The sequence below is a fragment of the Haliaeetus leucocephalus genome, unplaced genomic scaffold, assembly GCF_000737465.1.
Source record: "Haliaeetus leucocephalus isolate CR32 unplaced genomic scaffold, Haliaeetus_leucocephalus-4.0 Scaffold1, whole genome shotgun sequence".
In the NCBI taxonomy this organism is placed as follows: Eukaryota; Metazoa; Chordata; class Aves; order Accipitriformes; family Accipitridae; genus Haliaeetus; species Haliaeetus leucocephalus.
In genome coordinates, this window is record NW_010972437.1 from 715,275 (window position 1) to 738,920 (window position 23,646).

At 40.3% G+C, this 23,646-nt stretch overlaps 1 protein-coding gene across 2 annotated transcripts in view; it reads left to right on the plus strand.

The window, feature by feature from the left end:
- Positions 1-447: 447 nt before the first annotated feature.
- The window catches only part of MYO1B (myosin IB), a 96,066-nt gene continuing 72,867 nt past the window's right edge, over positions 448-23,646 (plus strand). For both annotated transcript variants that reach the window (XM_010563964.1, XM_010563973.1), the window contains exons 1-2: positions 448-582; positions 14,579-14,694. In XM_010563964.1, coding sequence (XP_010562266.1) covers positions 448-582; positions 14,579-14,694 — 251 coding nt within the window. The remainder of the gene's footprint in view (positions 583-14,578; positions 14,695-23,646) is intronic.

Genomic DNA, 23,646 nt, shown 5'->3' on the forward strand with positions numbered 1-23,646 from the left:
AAGTACAAGTAAGGGTGAGAAAGAAATTCAGATTCGGGTATTGGCAAGTTTAAACCCTAATTTGATACGCTGGAGATCTTGATGAAACTTTTGATAAAACTTGGGTTTGCGTACACTTGAACACTGTGTTGAAGTCGTCCAAAACATCTGGATGTGGTGCCCACTGGAATCTTCATTTGGGTTTCTTGCAGTTTCATATTTAATGTATAGTGGACCAGAAAGCATTGCTGACTGTTAGAAGTTAAATTTTTGGAATTGTGTGGACTACCTGGGTAGACAGAATGACTTTGAGAATGTTCCTTGGAAAAATAATTTTGAAGTAGTGTCATTTGATGAGTTTTTAACTTGTATTTCTTAAATAGTATTACTGAATAATGCCTGTGAATAATCAGAATAATTTTGAGCTAACTTTTTGTTTTATTCTTGTTTGCTTCTTGGCAGGAGAAAATGGCCAAAATGGAGGTCAAGACGTCACTTTTAGACAACATGATAGGAGTGGGAGATATGGTTCTTTTAGAGCCACTTAATGAAGATTCGTTCATCAATAATCTGAAAAAGCGCTTTGATCACAATGAAGTATATGTGAGTATATGTTAACAAATAACATCCTAGGAGGAGCTATGTTGTCATTCGTAAAATATGTGTTTATTTATAAGGATACACATAGACTGAATGCCTGAACATAATCTATTGTATTAGGGGTATTTTAAACCTTACTTGTGCTGTAGTCTTTCCTGTACTGCATTGTTTGCATTTGATCTTTTCCATCTGGGATATTTTTCCTTTTTCTTTTTTCCCATTCCACAACATGACGGACCTCTGATTTTCATAAAAAAAACAGTTCCAGAACTGATGATGACAGTAACTTTGATGCTCCTGCTGTCAGAGGACATTGCAGTTATAAATAATTCACTTACAGGGAAGGCACTTCCTGGATATTAGAGCAGGTTGATGTAGAAACAATACATGCTTGGAATATGCTAGGGCTAGCTTAAATGTTGCTTGCTATCTTTGATTTGCAAAAACGTTGTGTTTATTAGAATGGTTGGATTTTAAACGAGAAACAATGAGCTTGAATATATGTGGAAGTAATCAAAATCTTCAGGCATATTAATCTCTGATTGATGATCAACAGGAGAGATGTTGTGAACCGACAGTTGAAACACAGGCAGGGAATGAAGGGAAAATTGTGATTCCAGTTAAGCCTTTCATTTCCTGCTTCATCTCTCTTCCATTTTTGTTAAAATACGCACAGTATTGTATCTGTTGTACTGCTGAGGCTGTGTGAACATAATGATTTGCAGAGACTTTCCAAGAGTGCTGGTGAAAGATAAGTTTTTTAAGAGTAAATCTGGAATATTTAAGCCAAAGTGTAACTATGATCTGCAAGCAATTGTGTCTGCAGCTTATTACAATCAAATAGATGTGTTCTGTACTTAATTATAACTTAGCCCTCCCCCCCTTTTAATTTGTAGTGTGACTGTTGTTCCTTCTTGCTAAGCATTTGAATCTCTGTGGTTTCATTATAACCTTTCCTTTCCAACCTCCAGTATGGGAGGATCTGTGTTATTTTTGTTTGCTTCTATCCCTTAGTTATAGTCTGTGCTTTTGTACCTCTGCTGTTCATTGTCTGCCACATCTTTCTTCCAGAGTAATCTTCCTACTCAACTATGCCTGTTCCTTTTTCTGTAGGCATTAGCTTGGTAATATACAGTTGCACCTGTCTGCTATTGTATCACCTCCACCTATTCGCTCCTTAAGTTCAGACTGACAATTTAAATTAACCAGAAAATTAAAATAAGACAAGTACTCTCAGGATCCATTAAAACCTTATTGGAGAAGAAACCAAAATGATTTTGGATGGAAAGACTTGGAAAGACTTCTTCCACAATGGTTAAAAAAATCTTCCTGATGCCTTTGAGAGTTACATTTCCGAAAATTTGTGTCTTTGATTTTCCTTGTTCCTTGAAGGTATAGTCTATTCCCTCTTGATAACTGTTAGAGGTTGATACAGGCAGGCAGATATCAGACTCTTCTTTGCTGCTTTTTCATCCAGATTCTGGCAAGTCCTCCATGTTCAACAGCTGCAGTGGCTGCCTCTTCTGGGACTCAGAGGTTTTTTTCAGTCAGTAGCTTGTATAATTAATGTTTTTCATGTCAGTTCTAGGGTTAAATCTATGTTCCTAATACCTACAGAAAAAGTGGATGATACTGAATCATCTCATTCCACTTTAGCTTAAGAAAATATGAAGGATAAGAGAAGAAGAGGGAGCTATTTGCCTAGAGATTGAAGAAGGCAGTACTACCTTGCCCAATCTTTGGGTCATATCTGAAAGTTTTATTTAAAGCATTAAGGATAGAAATGTATTCTGTGAGGGTACCCTAGACTACACAGTCTCTTAAGAAGGATTGCTGTAAGTCACGTGGATTTCTCAAGTGTTTTGGTTTTCATTTTTTCTTCTGTTTGATTTGTTTTTACTGTAAATTACTATGGATTGCAAAGTATTTAATTAGATGTTTCTACTTAATTTAGACTGGATAGCTTTTTCTTGAAAGAAATCAGTTTGAATGACAGATGGGTAATGTGTTTTATTTTTATCTGCTATTACATGCTAGCTGACAACCATGTTCAAACACACAGTTCTTTGAGACAGTGACAGTGAAGCATGTATTTCCCCCAGTTTCGGATTCAGCTGGGCACTGACATGCAATGTAATTAGCTGTATTATGTGCTTTGGCAGGTGATACAAGGTGTCACTTTTCTCTAGCAATGTAGGATCCTTTGTCTTGCAGGTGGGAAAGCCTACTACTTAAACATGTTCTGCTGAGAAGTGTGAACTGCTGCCAAAACAGAAGTATTTTTTTGTTGGGTTTTGGTGTTTCCCCCTCCCCCCAGATTGTTCCCTTGTAGTTTGTTGCACTATCATTTACCCTTTTTATCTCCAGGTTTGTTTGATCCTGTGATTTATGTTTTTTTAAGGTCTTACAAGTACTGTTTGTGAAACCACACTATGAAGGCAAAATGTTGCAGATCTTTGCAAGTATCAAAACATTCACTACATCAGTGGTGGAAAGAATAGGTGTTTATGTCTCGGCCACATGCTGCTACCAAGTATACAAATTAGTTAGTTTGTGATGCTGCATGGTTTTATTTACCAAATCACCTGAGGAAATTACCTCCTTTCCGTATCAGTTGAGTTCTGCTGCCCTACAAGTTTCAGGCCACTGTTGCATGTTTTAGAAAACTTTTAAAACAGTAACAGTTGGTTGTTACCATGAGCACCATTCCACCTTAATTTTCAAGTGCAAACTCTTCTCTCCCTTCTCCTTCCTGGCACCCGCTCTCTTTTCCCCAAACTTCACTCATGAAAACTACACTTTGCGTTTCTGTTTTAGGCTCAGATGAGCACAATGAAGCCTTTGTTACATCTGGAAGTAATGTTGGTTTTACCACGTAAAATCAGTAGTTTGCGTGCTATCCTGGGGAACCCAAATCTGGCTATTAAAGAGCTACTGTTGGTGCTTAACAAAGACTGCAGATTTCTTCAGCTCTGACAAGTTACATACACAAGTTGACCTCTCAGGATCCTTTCAGAGGGCAGTAGGAGTGGATTTGTCCCTTCATGGCTGAGTTGTGGGATTAAGTTCAGCCTTCATGTTAGTGCTCCATTGTAGGCATTACCAAAAGTTGCATCCCAGTTTAAAAAACTAAGTCAAACTGAAGCCATATGAATGGTTTGAAATGTTTCTACAGCAGTAAACCAGGGCTTACTCAACATCAGTTTCTAAGCAGCTTCCTGTAGACTGATGGCTGTCTCTGTGCCACATGTTAGTTTTAAAATGGAGTTGCAGTTATAACCTTCAGAAGGGTTTGTTGTGAGGAATGAGACCTGTAGTATGGATAGCTTTGGAAATGGTGTAAAGTTGGCCAGACGTTGCAGAACTGTGCTAGCCAGTCTTGGTAGGTAAACCAACAAAGGGGGCTTATAAGAAAGATGTGGACAAACTTTTTAGTAGAGCCTATTGCGTTAGGACAAGGGATAATGGTTTTAAACTAAAAGAGGGTAGATTTAGACTACATATAAGGAAGAAATTTTTTTACAATGAGGGTGCTGAAACACTGGAACAGGTTGCCCAGAGAGGCGGTAGATGCCCCATCCCTGGAAATACTCAAGGTCAGGCTGGACAGGGCTCTGAGCAACCTGATCTATTTGAAGATGACCCTGGTCATTGCAGGGGGGTTAGACTAGGTAACCTTTAAAGGTCCCTTCCAACCCAAACTATTCTATTATTCTATGAAATGTGAGAGTCAGATTGAGCCGTCAGAGAACAGTGCCAAATCTCTCCGTGTAGCCAAAGATGACGAGATAAATGGGCTCATTCCACTGGAAGAGAATACAAGTTTTGTGTTTTCTAGTCTCTTTCACAATAGTTATATTTGATGCTGAATGTTTGATGTTGGAGATCCTAGTGCCAGCTCCATTTACCTCTTTGAAATTCCAGATCTTCTCTGTAAGAGCTCCCTTTGCAAGAGCATTCAGATCTGGATCCTCTGACGGTCCCTTTGTACCATCCTCGGTATGGTCACTGTAAGCCCTTCAAGAAAATTAGCTAAGTTTCATGCCATGGTGCAAACAGGGCAATAAGTGTACTCCTAACAGTTAGAGAACAGACTACTGCTTGATTACCTGTTGTTCAATTTTATGTGTATTTGATGGAAAATTTAATGGACTTGGGTGTTAGGTTGCATACCAGAGTGCAAAGCTGGAGGCTGTGCCTATAAAAATAAGCACGAAGGCTGGTGAAGCTGGAGTTATGCCAAATATTCTACTAAAGACCATCAGATTCTGCAGTAATCTCATGCTGAGTGGTTTTGGGGGGAAGGGCTCATTGGGTAACATGCATGTGTTAATTGGAAATGGGAATCTCGGAGTTTAGTCATGTCTGGAAATGTTGGGGGTATGTCTGACCAAGAAAAATCTCACTAGAAAGCTGTAATTGTTTATTATACTCTTTTTGCAACTCTTAAACTTTTCATTGATAAAATTTGCATTGCATTTTCGCAGAAGTTCTTTTCTGTAAATATTGGTAACAAAAGTCTGTGAGAATTTTTCTTCAACTTTACAGAGTAAAATGTGGCTCATGGGCAATGCAGTTAGCAAGTAGGAAAAAATACAATGTTGATTATTTGAAGGTTCTAGGGAGCAGTTTGTGCAGCTAAAATGTGCGACCTAGAGGCTGCATGGAAAACTTCAAATACATTCATAAAATCCAGTTTGTATGTGACTGACTAATTTTGACTCTTTCTGTTGAACTCCCTCCATGAACTTTTTATTTTTATTATTTTATTTTTTTTAAGTTGGCTGAAATATCCTCAACCAATCCAGCTCAGCAATTATTTTTCCTTTGTATTTTGGGATGTTGACAAATGGGAGGGGGGCATCTGTTTATATGTGTATTTACAGTGACTCCTGGATGGTAGATATTTGGGATAAATTGTAGTATATGTATCAGTCTGAAACTTATTTTTGTACTGGGTTTGTTGCTTTGTGAGGCATGTGGAAGCGGCAAGGGAGGCATGGGGAGTTTGGAGGGGAGCGGAGCTGCGTAGGCTCACGGGAGTCAGCCTTTAGAGGCCAGATACAGCTTTATTCTGCTGCCCTGCACATTTTTCCCGCAGTTATGTTGTTTCTTGAAGTCTTCCCAAATTTGAAGAGGTCAGCATTTTGTTCCTTACAACAAAATGTTTGTTTGCTTTTTGTTCTTACAACAAAACAATCTTTCTCTGATGTCAGCGTTTAATTTGTATTTTCTGTGCGTGGAGTTTGTGGGCTGCTTTGGGCAGGAATAGTCTTATGGTACTGAACACATGTTGTTTTATCACTGAAACATTAAATATTTGGAATTCCAGTGTAATAACTCAGTGTTAGCTGTTTGAGGTAGCATCCTTGTGGCTACCTTCTGGTGGTGTGGCTGTTGTGGTGTGCTTGTTTCACAGACTGAGCTGCTTCCTGTTGATCTCTATTGTTCTAATATTTTCTGGGTAGCCTTTTTGTTTCCGACTTGCTTTTAATCCACCATGTCTGTCTATACTATAGATTCATGCCTTTTTCAGCTACCTTACAGTATTTAGGAGTTTACTGGATTGCTGTCAGGCATAGGGGCTTTATTCCTGCTGCACTCATACCTGGTATTCCAGGTGCTACATTTGGAAGAAGAGGGCGGGGGACAGAATTATGTGAATGAGACCAGTTGTCTTGGTCTGCATCGGCCTTGCGTGACCATCCCTCCAGATAACTCTTGCTGTTGTGAAGAACAGAGTTTTGTGGTATTGGGAAACATAAACCCAGCCTGCTGGGAAAATCTTCATTGTGATATGATCGAGTGATTGTTGAAGTTCAATTTTATTTTCATTTTCATTACCTTCTGATGTCAGCATGACCGTGTTGGTCTTTAGTATGTTGGTTTTGAGGCCAGATGGAGTCCTCTGCTGGGTTTTGGAGAGGGTTGTTGCCCCCTGCGGTTTCGGGTATGTCCTAGCTGCCTGCATGCCTGTTGGTATCAGGTCCGTGCCTTTGCTGCTCCTGCAGCAAGACGCAGGAGAGTCTATCCCCCTGCCAGACGCAGCCCTGCTCTCTTGTACCTCGATGTATTTACTTGTGTTTATCCAGCGAGTCCAGCCTGGACTGCTGGTCTTCCTTTGGGAGTTTGAGGAGTGGCAGGTGTGGTGGCTGAGTCATTTCTTAAAAGGCAGGATGGTTTGAGAGCCAGAGCAGAGCAGCCAGCCATCCGCCTGTGATGGGAGCCCAGGGGACTGAGTTTCCTCAGATCTCCTTCTCTTCCTCCCTCGGGGGATGCCTGCATTGGTTTGAGCAATTTTCCCAGCAGTGCCTCAACAGTTTCCCTCTTTTGAGAGAAGCTACTGAGTTGTAGTAATAATATTGTTGCAGCTGCCACGGGCTAGGGCCTTGAAGCCTGCTGCTTCTGCTTCAGATGTGAAGAAGGGGTTTTGTGCCCAAGGCACATCTTTTCCTGTGATAGCTTGTGGTCTAAGAGGTAGTATTCTGCCTCCCTGTAAATCTTGCTCTGCTTGTTATCTAGATAGAAATCCCATTGGTCCTCTGTCCCTTCGCATCAGCCTGCTCTGGTAAAACAGACTTTGTAACTTGCCTGGGGTCAGGAGTAAAGATTTTCGCAGCCAGCAGGTTGGTTACTTTTAAACTTGAAGTGCTTCATGGGAGGAGAGTTACTTATCTCAAGGAAGTGCTTTCCTTCCTTTCCTTTTTGTACAGCTCCCACGATGCTGAGCGTAGTGTTTGAGGCACCTATTTGTAGGGCTGTATGCAGTATCTGCATAAAGCAGTGAGAAAACATGAATGAGGATCACAGAAAATTATATGCATCTTGTGGGCTGTGTGTAGGGGTTGTCTTCCCTACACTTTTTTACCTCTGATGTGACACTTTGAAAAAAGATAGGTGGTGTAGGAAATGTGTCCTATAGGGCCCCAGAGATTGTTACAGCGTTGGGTCTGCCCCAAAATGCTGTGTATTTCTTTACTAAGGTGATGCCGACATTTTGGCCATTTACTGGTGGTTTCAGTGGACATTATAGGAAATAAAAACACAAAAGGAAGATTAATGAAAGATTGGCAAACAACAGAAATAGAAGCAAAAGCGTCCAAATACTGTAAAAACATGGTTCTCACCCTGAAGAACATAGGTTAGCCTTGGCTGCAGCGTGGCAGGAGGCTTCCCTCCCACATTTTATTCATACAGAAATAATGAAACATTTTGGAATGAGTGCTCTTGCTAATGTTTTCACCAATGGTTTCTTGGCATAGACACTATCCAATCTCCAGCTACTGTTTGCTTATGAAAACAAGTCTTTATCTTTTCAAAAGTGAGCAAGGACTGACATTCTGGAGTATTTAAATGCTTACCTTAAAATTTCTCATGTCTGCTTTGGGTTGACTTCCTCATCACTTACTTCACAGGTTTCATCTGTAATTGCGTCCTGCATAGGAATTTTGTTTGTTTATGTAAAAACATCCCAATGTAGTCAGAGAGGTGGATGGCTGAGATGATTAGTCTGCTTTGCTAATAATAACATTAGAGTCTGTCATAATGATCGCGAGGTTAGCAGCAATATTCACTGAGCAGCAGAGAGATTTCTGTGCCCTCGAGAAACTCGGAAGAGAAACCTGATAATCTGTGCACATGCATCCCCTTTAAGGACTTGCTTCAACTTGCCATGTGGGTGTCTTTCTCTGGCAAGCCCTCTGCTCTTACTTCAGGGCTCGGATCTAAAACAGGTTGCAGTACGATTAAGGGCATGATCCTGGCTCGTGCGGGTTACCCGTAGCTTGTTCAGACTGCTGCTGTTTGCACAGTGACTTGCAGGATCAAGCCCGTATTGAAGGATATTTTAGCAGTGGTGGTATCCTTTCTGACATAGGTTGCCTGTGTCATGATTGTTTGCTTTGGGGTATAGATGTGTGCTTCTACCTTTGTGTTACCTGTTTGAGCTTTGTTTCTTGAGTTATTGTATCAGCCATCAACATATTTGGTAGGTGACACTGATACATGCTAATGCTGAATTTTGTCTCCTCTAGCAATAAGATGGTTTTGCTTAAACTGTTGAACTGTGGATACTGTTGCCTCCGTTTTCTTCTTTGGCTTGATTTCTGCTCCCCCCAGCCCAATTTCAGGAACTCAGTGCTCTTCTGTGTAGTTTTCTTTACAGTCTTTACTGTCCTGTCCAGGTTTTACAAGGCTGCCTATCATGATTAATAACTGCATTAAGCACATATAATAGCTTACCAGATTGTTTTTGGTTTTGTTTTTGGTTTTTTTTTTCTATTACAACATACAGACTTTGTCCACTAGATTGATGGGGCAAAAATGCTATGTCCAAGAGGGTGGTCTTGACCAAGAGAGTTTTAATCATCATGGGAAATAGGCTGTGTTTGTTCAGAAATGCAGTATTATATTTCTTCGCTCATACAAGCATAATTAGAAAGGACTCCATTGAAACTACAGTGAAAAGTAGTATCAAGGAGAAGGAGAGGCTTCTCTATGGGGGGGGGGGGGAGGGAGGGAAAGACTACATATGAGAGTCTGGTTTGTATTTTCAGTTTACTGCAGACTAGCTTTTGGAAGAGTACATTTTTAGCATTGGCTTTCCTTCCAGTGAGGGGAGTGGAAAAAGGCTTTCTTATCTGTAGCAACCCGCTGATTATTGCAGCCTCTTTAGAGCTGATCAGGAACTTTGTAGAGATGCTGTATTTGCTGGGAAATACTAATGAGAGGAGTCAAAGCAACAGAAGTTTCTTTTGCTAAGGACTAGTGCCGTGTGATGCTGTGTGAGTCCAACCCTTACTGGATATACTGGGAAAATTCACACAGAAGCTCCTGTTCAAGGAAATCAAACTTTGTTAGTTCCTGTTCTTTCCACTTGATCATTGCTCTGAGGGATCCTGGGGTTGGGCCTGCATAGTTGCTTGCAGATGGTACTCGGAGGCTCTGCTCATGCTTCAGGCTCACTGAAGCAGGAGGCATTGGCTCAACACAAAGTGCAGCTGCATGGCTTGGATCACAGGTAGAGTTTATTTTCTACGTGCTGTCATGAAACAGTGCAGGCAAACCCTGGAGTATTACAGGATGAAATCCTAGTTTGTTTGTTTGTGTTTTTCACGTACCCAGCCCATCCCTCTCCACCAAACAATACAAACACCTACATTGCTATACACAGCAATACAGTAAATCAAAGCCCCAGAAATAGTAATAATGGTCTAAGGTGGTTTTGCTTTTAGTCTCGATGTTACTCTTTTCCTTGTTCTTTACAAACATAGTGTCTTGCAACTTTGTGAGTGTTTCAGACCTGAAAAACACAATAGACAGAAGCAGGGTGCATTTAGCTATTTTATTGTGGCCAACCACAATGACAAACAAATTTAAGCACACAGCATGATTGTTCAAATAAGAAATGATATTTTAATAAGGTACTGATCTAGTTGCTAATGTTCATTGAAATGAGAAACCTCATTATGGAGCAACACTGCAATGTTAAGTTTGCCAGGTTCTGTTTGAGTTTGAGACAGTTCAGAAAACTGAGAACATGTAAATACAGGCTTCCTCTGCATCTGCCATCTCCTTGGCCTCAGCTGTTCTGAGCATGCAGCAGCACACGTGCTTATGAGCTGGCAAGATCCAGAACCGCAGTATATCAGGCAAAGGTTGCTTTGCAGAGGATGTCACAGATCCAGAAAAGCATTTAAAGATGCAGAGCAGGCTGTTAATGATAGCCCCAGCTTTGCAGCTGCTGTGCTGCAGCCTCAACTGCTGTCGATAATGTTCCCTGGCTTGTGCAGCTGCAATCTTCTCTCTTCTGGGCCCTTGGGGTATTACAAGACTAACTTTGCCAGCAGGAAAAATAGCTTTGTTAATATACTGTGTCCGACAGTGTGAAATGTTCTCCCATAAGCTGTACTAGTGGTCTTCTAAAAGCTTCCCTTCTCGAGCGGGCCTGTAGTGCCTCTTCCCTGTGTATCAGATTTTACCGCAGTGCTCGTGCATCCTGGCTGCAGAGGTGTGTTGGGACCTTCTGCCGGGCTCTCTGTGAGGTTTTTGCAACCTCTCGGCTGAAAAGGTCCACAGGCATTTCAGGCAGTTTGCCAGGTTCTAGCAATAGCTTTCCCCAGTGCTTGGCTGAGAAGAGGCTGCTGCCTGTAGTGTCTCCCAAGCAACAGGAGCCTCACATCGTCTTGCTATTTCAGGCCTCTTCTTAAGCCAATCTTAAAGCTGGTTGGGTTAGAAAGACACAGAAGGCCTTGCAAGGCACATATAAGCTTCAAGTAGCAGTAATATCTTGCCCCAAGTGGTTATGTTGGCTTTCAGTCCTAAGGGGAGAAAATCAGGCATCAAAGTGTCTTGGTCATTGCATTCCCAACAGTACTTAGAAGTGGTGTGTAACAAATATTATCAGCTTTTCCGGTTGAATTGTGATTTAGAATTTTCTTCCGGCTTGGGGTGTTAAACCCTTTACTGAACAGGAATGAGTTGTACGTGTTGTTTTGGTGGAGAGTGCAGAATGTGTTGTCATTTGACCTGATAGAAATTTGAATACTTTTTTCTGCAGATGAAATGTTAGCCCATTACAGTGTTGCTGTGCTACATGATAGATGCACTGACAAACGACGAGTGAGAGTCCTTTTGGTTTGGGTTCTGGAAAAACACACCAAGGAGGCAGAATTTGCCTTTTTGAGTTATTGCAATAAAGGAGAAATTTGGAGGAAGGAGTATTATCAAGAGTCTCTAGTTAGCAAAACTTGAGGACACAACAGATCTTGTCCAAACTTGCATAATGAGACCATGTCAAAGCCAAGAAAGAAATCAAATCTCCTGACTGCATTCTGTGCGTTCATCACCATGAGGACATTCCTCTGGGGTTTCATTTTTTCCTTAAACAGGGAAAATGAAGGATCTCTTTAGTCCCTGGGGTGCCACGGTATGGTCTCCCACTACTCTGGGGCGTTCTTCTTTCAGCACTGGAATGTCTCTGTGTTTGTCGCTTGCTCAAGGATTTAAGCCATTTATTTTGTTTGTTTATAATAGAGTTCTGGTGGGAAGGCAGATGCTATGTGGGAAAGCTATTTTCCGGATCTGTTTATCCCCATTATGTGGAATCTCACAGACCACCAGTAGCAAGTAGCTATTAGGCATCAGCTTTGAGATATTGGCATTTTTAGAAGAGGAAATGTATTAGTTCTTATAAGCAGTTTTGCAGCAAAAACAATGATTTCTTGGCATGCTTGGGCTTGGTGTTTAAAATGGACATGAGTATGTCTTTGTTTCTATATAGTCATTTGACCTTTTGAAATATTGGTATTTTAGGAAATGGTCTGTATTTGTTCATGCCTGACAATAAACAGCTGACTTGAATTCCCAAAATATATCATCTAAGCAATACTTAGCTATGAAGAGATGGTTCTAAATAAATCTCATTTGAACGCCTGTATTCAAAATTAAAAATCAAGGTTTTCACTTTCGCTCATCTTTCTTTACCTTGGCATCTCAGGGTACTTCAAGGAACTTAGCAATTAAATTGTATGCTATTACGGTAGCAGAATAGCTGAAAAGGGAAAGTCTTTGAGTTGCAAAGAATTCCTGGTTCAAAGTATAATCTTCAAGATCTGGCCTTCATCTCTCTTCTGCTGATGCTTTCCAGCACTGATTTCACAGCAGGATGAATTCACAAATTCTTACGATTTAGGAGGAAACAAGTTGATATGTTAATGTTTAATCAGGAAGGAGTCCTAACTGGGGTATCCATGCACTTGTGAAGACTAGAAAGCTTCTTACTCTTGGGTATCTGTTATTCTCACCATGAATCTGTAGGCTTGCAAATTGCCAAAGCCATATGTGTTGAGAGAGCAAAATAAACACTGTGGAAAGGCAATTTTTGCATTTTCTTCTTGTTCAGCCAAAGAGATTAGACATAGATGGAAAACACTTTTCTCCTTAGGGGGAGGATAACCACAAAACTAGAAATTTTTTTTTTTTTTTTTTAATTTGAAGAAAATATATATAAGCACACACTGCAGCATGTGTTTGAAAGAATCAAAAATCTTAATTATTTGGGGATTTTTTCAACAGACTGTATCTGAATGCCTCTGGGGGCACTTCCCTCCCAGGTTGCAGTGCAAGGCAGATTGGACTTGTCCCTTTTTTGAGTTGCAGCCTGGCTGCCAAGATGTGAGGCACCTGCAGGCTTGCTCCCCCTCGCAGCACCCTGCATGGGCTCTTGGTGTGAAACCATCCTGTTTCTAGGGTATTTGGTGTGTTCTGGACTCGGATGCGTGGAGGGAAATGTTTTGGAGAAGGTTTCTGGCCAGTTCCAAAGGAGAGGAGAAAGTATGCGTTGTTTAGAAATGGTGAGTCTTGAGTCCAATTAGTGAAGTATTGTGTTTCGTCATAGCAGCAGTTGTACACTGAATTGTCAGCAGTGGCTGCTTCTGTTTCATTCTGTGCATAGTAAACACTGCAAGGACCAACTATGAGAGTCTCTGGAAGCCTCATGCTACTTGTGTTATCACTGCAGTCTAGTTTGTTCAACTCTGTTTTAAATGGGACAGAAAATGCCATGCGAGTTCACAGCTTGCCTGTGCATGTGCATGCTGTGGAAAATGGGAAATCTTGCTTTCTTAGCTTTCTGCTTAGGACCAAATTTGGTTAGCATTTAGCAGAAAATTGCTTTAGACATGAAAGTTACATAAGGAAGGGTTGCAGCAATTAATACTTTTCATTTGTGACTGTAGCTCTGGAGGTACTTCAGTGCTCTGCTGAACCTGTTGGTGAGTAGCTCGGGCTCCTTGTGCCTCTGTTCCCATTTAAAAATGCGTATTACAGCACTTCCCTGGAAGAAGAATTGCGGGGAGAAATCCAAATAGTGATTGCAAGGTACTAAGGTATCGCTGCAAAGAAGCCATTTAAAAACTATGTAAAACCCATTGTTTTTCTTCTGTAGTTAGTAGCAAATGTAATCCAAATAACGGGAACCTGTGGCTTTTGTGTACAGCCTTTACACCTCCCAGGGAGTCCCTGGTTATTGGAAAATCGTGTTTCACCAGGTGTTACTTATTTATTTAATGGTTGTGGAAAGAGATACCAAACACTTGGGTTTTAATTAATCTTTGTTCAGTGTCTGCAGGCAGGGTAGAATGGGGTTTTGGTATTTTTTGCCACTCGGGTGTATTTGAATGCAGCCCTTGCAGCTGGAGGGAGGTGCAGAGAGCTGTGGGGCACCCGGCAGTAGGCTTGATGAAGGCAGGTTGATTGTGTTGTGTGCCGACATGGTAATCATGGTGTACAGATCGGTCTTCATTCAGCTCGGTAGTGAATGGGACCTAACAGAGAAAACAACGCATTACTCCGCTTTCCAAGGGCAATGGCAAGTATGTTTAGAATCTGGAAATCAAAACTACTCTTAACGTCTGCTGAGGAACCACAACAGGACTTCACCTGACTTGAATCCTGACAGTAAATCTCTCCTTTGACAGTAACCTGTCAGAGGCTATTAGCCTTCAGGTTTCTTCTCTATGGGCACAGAACAGCTTCAAGGCTTTGAAGAGATGGTGCAGAGCTCCTCCTTGGGTGAGGGAGTGCAGTCCAACTCTGGCCTTGCCTTTACGGGGTTTTGTGTGAGTGCCCAAGGGCTACAGCAAAGCTTGTGTGACATTTGCCATGCAGATGGAGTCGGTTCTTCGTGAACATCTGTGTCTTTTTTCCTTTCCCTCCCCCAGCTGAATTAGTCACAGAAATATTGTACAATTGGGCTTTCTTTTAAAAAGTGTTCGTAAGAGGCCTTCGGTTATGTAGAAATAGCTACTTGGTACCCAACAGTGATTGTTGAGAGAGATCTAAAAGGTGTTTCAGAGTGTATGTACATGTTTATTCATTGCTACAATCAGGCTTTTTGTGTGTGTTTTTGCATAAGTATTAAATGGGAGAATAATATATAAACAGCAAAAGTATGTTAAAAAGAAAAATCCATGATAATTTTTTTGTTTTCCTTCAACAGACATACATTGGCAGTGTGGTGATATCAATAAACCCCTACAGATCTCTACCCATTTATACTCCAGAGAAAGTGGAAGAGTACAGAAACCGAAACTTTTATGAACTCAGTCCTCACATGTAAGTACAGTGAAGAAGTTTTAGTTTTCATTCTGTCCTGAAGCAGATGGTACCAGCTGTGTCTCTCCTCAAAAGGTCTGTTGTTGATTAAAGCAAACAAAAATCCCACCACCACTCCCCCGAAATGAATTTTCATTAGTTCATCCTTATTTTAAAGAGAAGTCAAGATGAGTTACTCTTTCTATTTCATGTATTTAGATCCTGGTATGTGCATTTCAGAACATTTTCCTGTAATTATTAGCAGTAGCCTTTATTACTGTATTGTAAAGTAAGTAGTCTGTTTTCAAGGAAATCTGGTTCTTTAAGTCTAGATTGCCTTGTGAAAGCCTCTAGGTGTTAAATATGTTTGAGTCATGTAGTGCTACTTTTGATACCTGAAACTCTTAATTTCTCTTTGCACAATGCAAAAAATGAAAAAGCCCTCATGATGAATGCAGAAACATACTGGATATGCCTGAATAGTACCTGTAGAAAAATAAAAGCTTGGTCTCCTCTCTCTGCTGGATGGAAATGAGCCCATTACAAGAGGGCAGCCAGAGTGCCATAAATATATAATGCAGATTTTAAGGCTAAAATATATAGCATATATACAGACATATAATACTGCAAAATAGGATTTGCATATGATGTAAATCCCAAGTCTAAATTTAGAAATAGAAGACTGGGAAGTAGGTATAACCTCTTATTCTGACTTCATTCACCTTCTGTAATTCCTCTACAGGGGTGCATAAAAGGCCTTGCCTTGTGGTTATAGAGAACTGACATGACCCGTGTTATTTGGGCCTGGTCAGAATTATTGAGAGTAATGGAACATGGTTAAGCCCTATCCCTTATAGGACAAGACTTTGATCACAGGTGTAGGTGGTATGGCTGAAATGAGGTACTTGGTCTTCAAGACCTGTATGTTGCAGTAATTGTTTTATCTTGTCAGACACCAGAGTGGTGAGATTAAAGCCAGCTGTTCCTCTCCTTGGCGTGACGCTGGGGTAGAGAAGTGTTTCAGTGTGTTGTGAGGTTGCCACCTGACTTTGCAGTCACATATTCAGGAGACTGACTTGAGTGATCAGTGATCGGATAAGTGTCTAAACGTGGCCATGAATTTATGCATCTTCCTTCAGTGTTAGCTTTTAGGTTAAAAGGAAATTATGTGTGGAAAGAGTTCTGGAAGTTATTTTGTTCTGATTAATTTTTTTGCCTTCACACTTCGTCTGTGGCTTCCAGATACATTGGCTGAAATGCAAACAGCCAATTAATCAGATCGAATAAGCTTCTGGTAGTTCTTGGCCCTCTTGAATCTGAACTCTGGCTATGTTCAAGTTTTCTTTCTTCACAGTTTTGTTTAGCAGGCACAATTGCTTGCTAAATTAACACGCTTGCTAAAAGAACTTTCTGCTCTGCTAACTTTGTTCAGCTGCATAAAGTTTGCTGTCATATGATGGAGGATTTTAAAAACAAAATCTAGGAGTGAAAGTTTGTCTGACATTCTGAAAGTCAGTACTATGTACTTGGTTACATGTTGAATCAAGTACATATTAATATATTGATCTCCACATTTTTCCATCTCTCTTGAGAGATGGTTTTCCAGAATAGAAATGTTCAACAGTCATTCTTGTACGTATTATGAGAGTCTTGGTAGAGAAATGTTTCATAAACATCATTCATCACAATAATTGTACGGTCAGACTGCCATCTCAGAACAAGAACTTCTGGAGTCCAAACACTAGAAATCCAGTTTAAGAGCAGTAGATTGAAGTGAGAAAATGTTGAATTTTAACTTAAGTCAGGAGATCTCGACTGCATGGTAGTAATAGATTTTCCTTGCAAGTTTGGATAGAGCGTCAAGTCATGAAAAGTATAAGACAAATTAATCTTGGACAGATATAATCTCTCCACAAATTTTCTTTATTTGGTATTGCTTCTCTTGAAAAGTTTGTCTTCTGACACCTGCTAAGTAGACAAAGTACCTTTAAAAATACAGGATTAGGAAATAATCTTCGTTATGGTTTCTTTTACAGATACAGTGTTTTCTTTTCAAACTGTAGAAATATAAAATAATCTTCCTTTATGGTGACCTTGCTTCCCTTCCCACCTGTCTGTAGATGCTTATGAGAACTGCAGAATCAAGAGAGCCACTTCTCTCTCTGCTAATATCAGTAAACTTCTCACCATCTGTAAAAGATATTTTCAAATATTGTAGACATATAAAATAAGTGCTACGTAGGCTGCCTTATGCCATCTCTGACAAGCCTAAACAACTTGTCATCCCCTTTAATGTATAGTGCCTTGTGCTGTAGCCCGAGGATTCATGCCAGTCCAGTTGTTCACTCTGTGAACATGGAGCTGGTGCTTGAATGCTGGTTAACAGGCCATGAGGTGAGCTTACAGGGTGGCTGTATAGTCCTGCTGCAGCCAAGCCTAGGCTGTTCACCAGTGGGGTGGTTGCCTACCGCGCTGGTCAGTACAGGCCAGGAACTGGGTGTGGAACAGAGCCAGCACCATCCTAGCCTTGGAGCTTGCAGCTAATTCTAGGACTGACTGATCTGGGAGTAGCAGGCCACTGTTAAAAGCAGGGTTCAGGCATATCTGGGGAGGTTGTGACACTTCCACAGAGACCTTGCAATCTTCAGGGTGGGTTTTTTTTTTTAGTTGCTCAGGAACTTTAATGAAGAGATGCTGTGAGACAAATTGCAATTTGTGGTATTTCTTCTGACGTGGGGATAAAAAACCCCACATTGATTTGTGGAGATGTATATACTTATTTTTCTTTGATGTGTAAATCTCCGTTGAGCCATGGCCTCTTCAGAAGAATTGATTGTGGGTAAGCCCACTGGACCATTTAAGTGTGCTTTGGGAAAAGACTTCTGGTTCCTATTGAATAATCCTGAGCAAAGCAAAACTCTTGACCATTTATAAGGACTTTTTGTCTATGCTGGAGGTACATGCGAGTGTTTCAATGTGATGGATCGGTATAGGGATGATGTGCTTGAGAAAATTAACTGTCCCAGTAAAATAGCAGGCTTGGTGAGCAAATGAAAATGGGAGGAAAGAGAGAGAGAAGTGTATAACGACATGAAGGAAATCCATACCTAGAGATTTTTTTTTACATATGTGGTCATTGAAGGAAACATAAACTTATGGAAGTGAAAAATCTGTTCACATGTTTTCTTAGCTCTAATCTGAAAGAGGAGGGGAGTGAACACCTAGTCATCTGCTGTGTGTTTCTTCAAGAGCGTCTGTGAGAGTGACTGATGCTTTCAGTGACGCTAGTTAATACTTAATTGCAGGGCTTGGGCAGGTGTGGGGCTTTTTTTTTTTTTTTTTAAATGATCTTTGGAAACTAGAGTAAAGCCATGGACACGCTTTGAATGGGCAGCCAAACTGAATTTCTGGGAGAAAGTTTGTCAGGTGGTTTTGGGTAGTGTTATACCTGATAAAATTTGACCAAAGAGATTTTATTTTAATAGTTCATGCCTCTCCAAATACACTGCTGTTGTTGTGGCACCATGTAATAAAGCGTTACTTTTCTAGGTCTCCTGGAATGCTTGTTTTCATAGTCTGTGGCTATTTGCATAGCTATAATAGGAAGTTTACCAAGCTTTTGAATTTTTTTTTTTTCAATGTTTTGTTAATCTTGCTGGTTTTGTCCTTATCTGCAAAGCAGGATCAAACTTGTCTCTGACTTGACAGGGCAGAGTATGACATTTCAGTGTTCAAACAGTTTGCTGCTTGAGTTGTGCAGTCCTTACACTTCTGTTCTGCTCTTTCAGTTGATGTAATTACTCTTTCAGTTGATGTAATTGCTGTTTTGCTTACCTTGTGGGTAAGCTAGACATGAGAGAGAACCAAGCTGTCTATCTTGCTAATTTACATTGACTTCCACCAGTGGCAAAGGCAGCTGCTGGCATCTTTGAAGTGAAGGCAGTAGGAAATGAATAGCTTATTGTACCATTTATTTGTAACCATCATGCCGTATCGCTTTCCTACCAGTAACAGATTCGCTTTAAGGGATTGCAGAGTAGGTGCTTTCTTGCGTTTCCCATCTTAACATTGGCTCCTGGCTACTAGCTGCTCTCAGTCTGGGAGGTAGGGTGGCATGTTGCTTTTTGCCCCCCTTTATGTTCTGAAACGCCTTACCTGCTCACTTTAGAAGAACCACAGATTACTTTAAGTTGAGGGACAAAATGGAAAGTGACAACTGTACTCCTAACAGCAGGCTACAAGCAAATAAGAGTTCAGGGTCAATGTGCATTTTATTAGCTATGCACTGAAGTATTTATGGTGAATAACTGAGACAGCAGGAAAATACCTGGAGAAGGCTTTTATCAGACATCTATTGAATTCCACTTAGGCAATTTTGCTGTGTATTTTATTTACTTGTTTTTAGTTTTTTAAGTCAAATATTTCTGAAGAGACAATAGCTTTGCTTTAAAAGCTTTCAAATTTAGAGAGACTTAAAACTTTTACAGGCACCTCCTGAAAACCGGCTTGCCTTTATATAGGATACAAGCACAAAGGTATCAACCTGATGCCTATTGAAATGCAAGAATGAGGAACTTATTAATGTTCCCCATTTCAGTGATCATCATATTAATAATTACTGGGATAAATCATTATCCTGCAGATATCTGCAATTACTCTGAGAAGAGATACAATTTGCTGTTTCCTTTTCAAGTTTTGAGCCAGTGTAAGCAGTGAATATAGAAGTTATATTTCTGCTTCTGTTTTTTTTGCTGGTATTCCAGGATTGCATCTCTTAGGAAACACTAAGGTTACAGTAACTCTTTTTCCTCCTTGACTTAAAGCAAATATTTTTGTCTGAAGGGCATGATAAAGCCCCAGCTGTGAAGGACAGTTTTTGCCTATATGTAAAACTAAGCTTTTCCCAGTAGGTAGCAGAGTTTTAAAATACACAGTAGCTATTGTTATTTGTTGAAGAAGGGGGATGGTGGGGTGAGAGCCTGTGCCATAGTTTAGTGTCCTTTGTTGCCCCAGTATGTTTATTTTAACATTTCCTTTTCAGTTTGTCCTTTCCTCATCTTATTTTGTTTCATTTTGGATTTTTTTTTTTTTTGTTTTAAATCCCCCCCCCCCCCCCATTTTGTTCACCTTGTAATATCCCCTTTTTACAGATGTTTTTTTCTTATTCCTAATAATTCCTGACTTCTCCGGAGACTCAGTCTTTGGACTTGTTCATGTGGCTCAGCAGAGTGCCTCTTTCAGAAGACATTTATATTCGAGGGAAGATGATCACTTCAGAGGTTAGTTTGCAAAATTAACCGCTGGGCAGGGAGGGAACATCTGTAGCTGACAGAAAATATAAATAGCTATTAGGTAGGACTGCCAGTACCTAATTGTTAAACCCATGCTACAAATGAGCTGAAAGAAGAAGGGGGGGGGGAACCCTACAGAGAATATTGAAGTCTTATTTTGAAAGGGGTCAGGCTTATTACTCTCTTAACCTCTATAGTGAGGCAGTAATGGATATGGCATATCCATGAATGTAAATCCGTCAAGCATATAGATGAAACGGGGATGAAGCATCACACTTGCTTCAAGAGTCAGAAAGACTTGATGCCTGAGAAGAGCCTCTTCTATTGCAGGCTGCTGGCCTACCACCCATGGGATGTCCAGTTTGCTAAATTTTACACCTGGTAGGAGACCTCAGAAGTCCTTCTGGGAAAACAGAGTTTTCAGAAAGGCAGTTGTGATGAGGCCATGTTGCAATGGCTGTGTGGCTCTCTGAAGAGCATTTTGGAAGTGATCTGTGAACTTGAAGGCTTAGGGTATAAAGCAAGGATTCTCTCGCATACAACAATAAATTTAGCTTTTTCCTGAAATTTGAGCAGGGCTATTTTAGTAGGTTTGGATAGCACGTAATGCAGCAATCTCACCCCAGTGCTTCAGAGGTGAATGTAGTCTTATTGACAAGAACAGTAGTTGCTTGTTTGCTGCTGGTATTAGATTGCATGAAATTTTGTAATAATGCATAATACAGGAACTGGTTTATAGCAGGACGTGTGGTTGTAAGGAGGCTCAAAAAATGCACCTGACACCCAGGAAGTATAAACCGCCTGGAAAAGCAGTGTATAGATGAAGTTGTGCTTTATTTTAATTTTTAAAATGATCTGGAGTGACATTTAGAGTGGATTCCAAAGTTCACTGGAATGAGCCTGTCCGTTGGTCCTCTAAGTAGTGCTGCCTAAATTAAGAAATGAAAAGGCCCTTTAGATTCTTTTTGTATGGCACTGGTGCTGTCATTCTTCTGTAAGTGTTTGGGACGTGGGATTCCTAACATGAAAACATACGATGATGCCGTGTGTGGCCGCAGAGCGGTAGTGCCGGTGGGGTGGGGCTGCCAGAGCTGCCTGCACACAGGCTCGCCCAGACACCTGGCGCTGTGGAGTCCAGGTGGATTTTTGTGCTGTTGTGGCATTTAAACACTTCCTGGGCTAGGAAGGAGCATATATAGACTACAGGGGATGTAAAAAGCATCAAGACAAAACTGTCTCCCAAAATACCGCAGGAGGCAGAGAGGACTCTGCCTCTGGTCTCGCCCTCCAGCATCTCTCCGTCTCTCAGAAGCTACAGCAGTGTACGCTGCTGTGACAAAATTATTCAAAAGCACCATATCCACTGGCTCGCAAATGGTTTCGGTCTCCACAGCCATACCAGCTGGCAGTACTTACTGTCAGTCACAGCTCCTGAAGTCCCACTGCCAGAGGCCCCCCTCTCTGGGCAGGACCCACCTGGCTCTGGTAGAGCCTGCTCATCCATCAGTTTCTCATTTGGAGAGCTGTGCGTGGTTCTAGCCAACGTTCAAGTGTGCAGTGGACTTTTTGAAGAAGCTTGCAAAAATGCCAGAATTGGGTATCTTTAAAACCTGGTGACTTTGAAAGGGAAGCACTTACCTCGAGATCTGTTCCAGATGCTTCTGTAACTCTGATTGTCGTCATGGTGTACGAAGGAAAATAATCCTGGGGCATCCTTCATGAATTAACTGCTGGCTTAGAGCCTCAACAAAATAACTTTGTTTTCAGAACTGGTTTCAAATATTTACTCGTACCTCTGTACACAGCATACTTTCACATTTGACTTCACTCATGTTGGAGACCAAGAGTCAAATGTTTTTAGTTATCTGTGACGATATCTCTCTCTTCTTTTTTTGCATGTGAGTGTATTTGTTATAGTCTGTGTTTATTTGTAAGCATAAAAAAGTTTGGGGTTTGGCTAGACTGCTAGAGCAAAGATAATTTAAAAAAAAAAGTTAAAAAAAAGCCTCAATATATGTTGGCTAGTTAGAGATGTATGTTAATGCTCCAGTAGTCTAAACTTAACTTTTTTGCCAGATCCCATTTCTCTCATTTTCCTGGAACTGGAATGTTCTGGCTAGTGTTCATATTATGCCATTGATATTTTTAGGACATAAAATGCTGAGGTTTTTTAAAAATTAATTCACATTGTCACATAAAGTAGAATCCCTCTAATATACACAAAAGGCTTGGGGATCCATTCAGCATGACTGAATTTTGTGAATCAAGTGGGCACTTAATTAACTAAAGGAAAGGACCTGCAGTAATTTTTCAGTTTTGTAATACAGTTCTCCAAATTTGTCAATACATAACTGCTCTTTGTCTCTTCTCAACATTTCGAATAGTTCTCCTTCCAGCTCTAAATTTGTACATCTAGACTAAAACTAAGACTAGCCTTTTTTGTGCTGCTTAACAAAATGAAGTTCTTCTGATTAGAAAATTGACTGATGTTATGGTAGGACTTGGAAATAAAAACATTTCTGAACACTTCGTGTGGCTTTAAATATAACTTGATGTGTAAAAAAGGCTCTGATAGTTTCATTTTTCTTTTCATTAGAATTTTGGGACTTTTTGCACACTGAAAAGAATAAGTACTTATAAAGGTGACACTGCTGTGTTTCATTTCTTAGATGCAGACTGAAAAGTGAAGGCAGGTAGAGGCCCTGTCAGAAATGAGAGAAATCCCATTTTATGCATTGTGTGTACATGGACCAGAATTTTCATTATGCCTTTCCTGAATTGGCAGCATGGTACTCTCTTAAGATCTGGGATTTCAAATTGCAATTAAGAACAGCTGTCATCGTTTCATTGGAAGTGTCTCATTGTGTTTAATGGTTGTCTTTTTTTCTTTTTTTTTTTTTTTTTAGCAATTTATAACACACCAGGAAATGCCCATCTGCTATGCTAGGAGCCTTTGTCATGATTTTAGATACAGTGTAAACAAGGCTAATGTTTAAAGCCTTAAAGAAACTTCGGTAAAATTCCAGCTCTTGTACCACCTTTAGCAGCAGAACGTTTTCCATTCTATCTCTTTTTATCGGCAACTTTATGCAAAACGCTCTGATTTTTTTCACTCTGGGTACATCATGGTTAATGTAGTTTGGGTTATTAAAGACAAACTTTTTCATGTTATGAATTGGGAAATACACAGTCTTAATATTTACTGTCTAGCATGCTGGATAATCTTTTACTTATGTTTTGAATAGATAAGAGAGCTGGGACTGGGGTTTACAAACAAAGGTCTGAATTACAAAGACAGTTTAATTGTGGTCATTTCAGTACATTAGTTCAAATCTACATTTTTCTTGTATATACAGTTTCCTTTTTATGTACTACAGAAATGATTTTTAGTTGCTAAACCATGTGGAGTTCAAACTGCAACTGATCATCATTACTCCAAGATGATTCTTAGTGAGGATATATCCAAGGACAAAAAAAAATGTGTGCAGTTGGCATTCTTCTTGAGTATCAGCAAACCAACCAAGGACGTAGATGAAATACATTGTCCCTGGAAATAGTCCATGTGGGCTGAACTGAAGCTAGTGTTTGAGCAGTCTGAAGAAGGCTTTTCATTTTTTCCTTTGACCGTTCATGGAAAGAAAATTTTGGGTATATGTTCACAAATCTCATGCACAAACTTGAG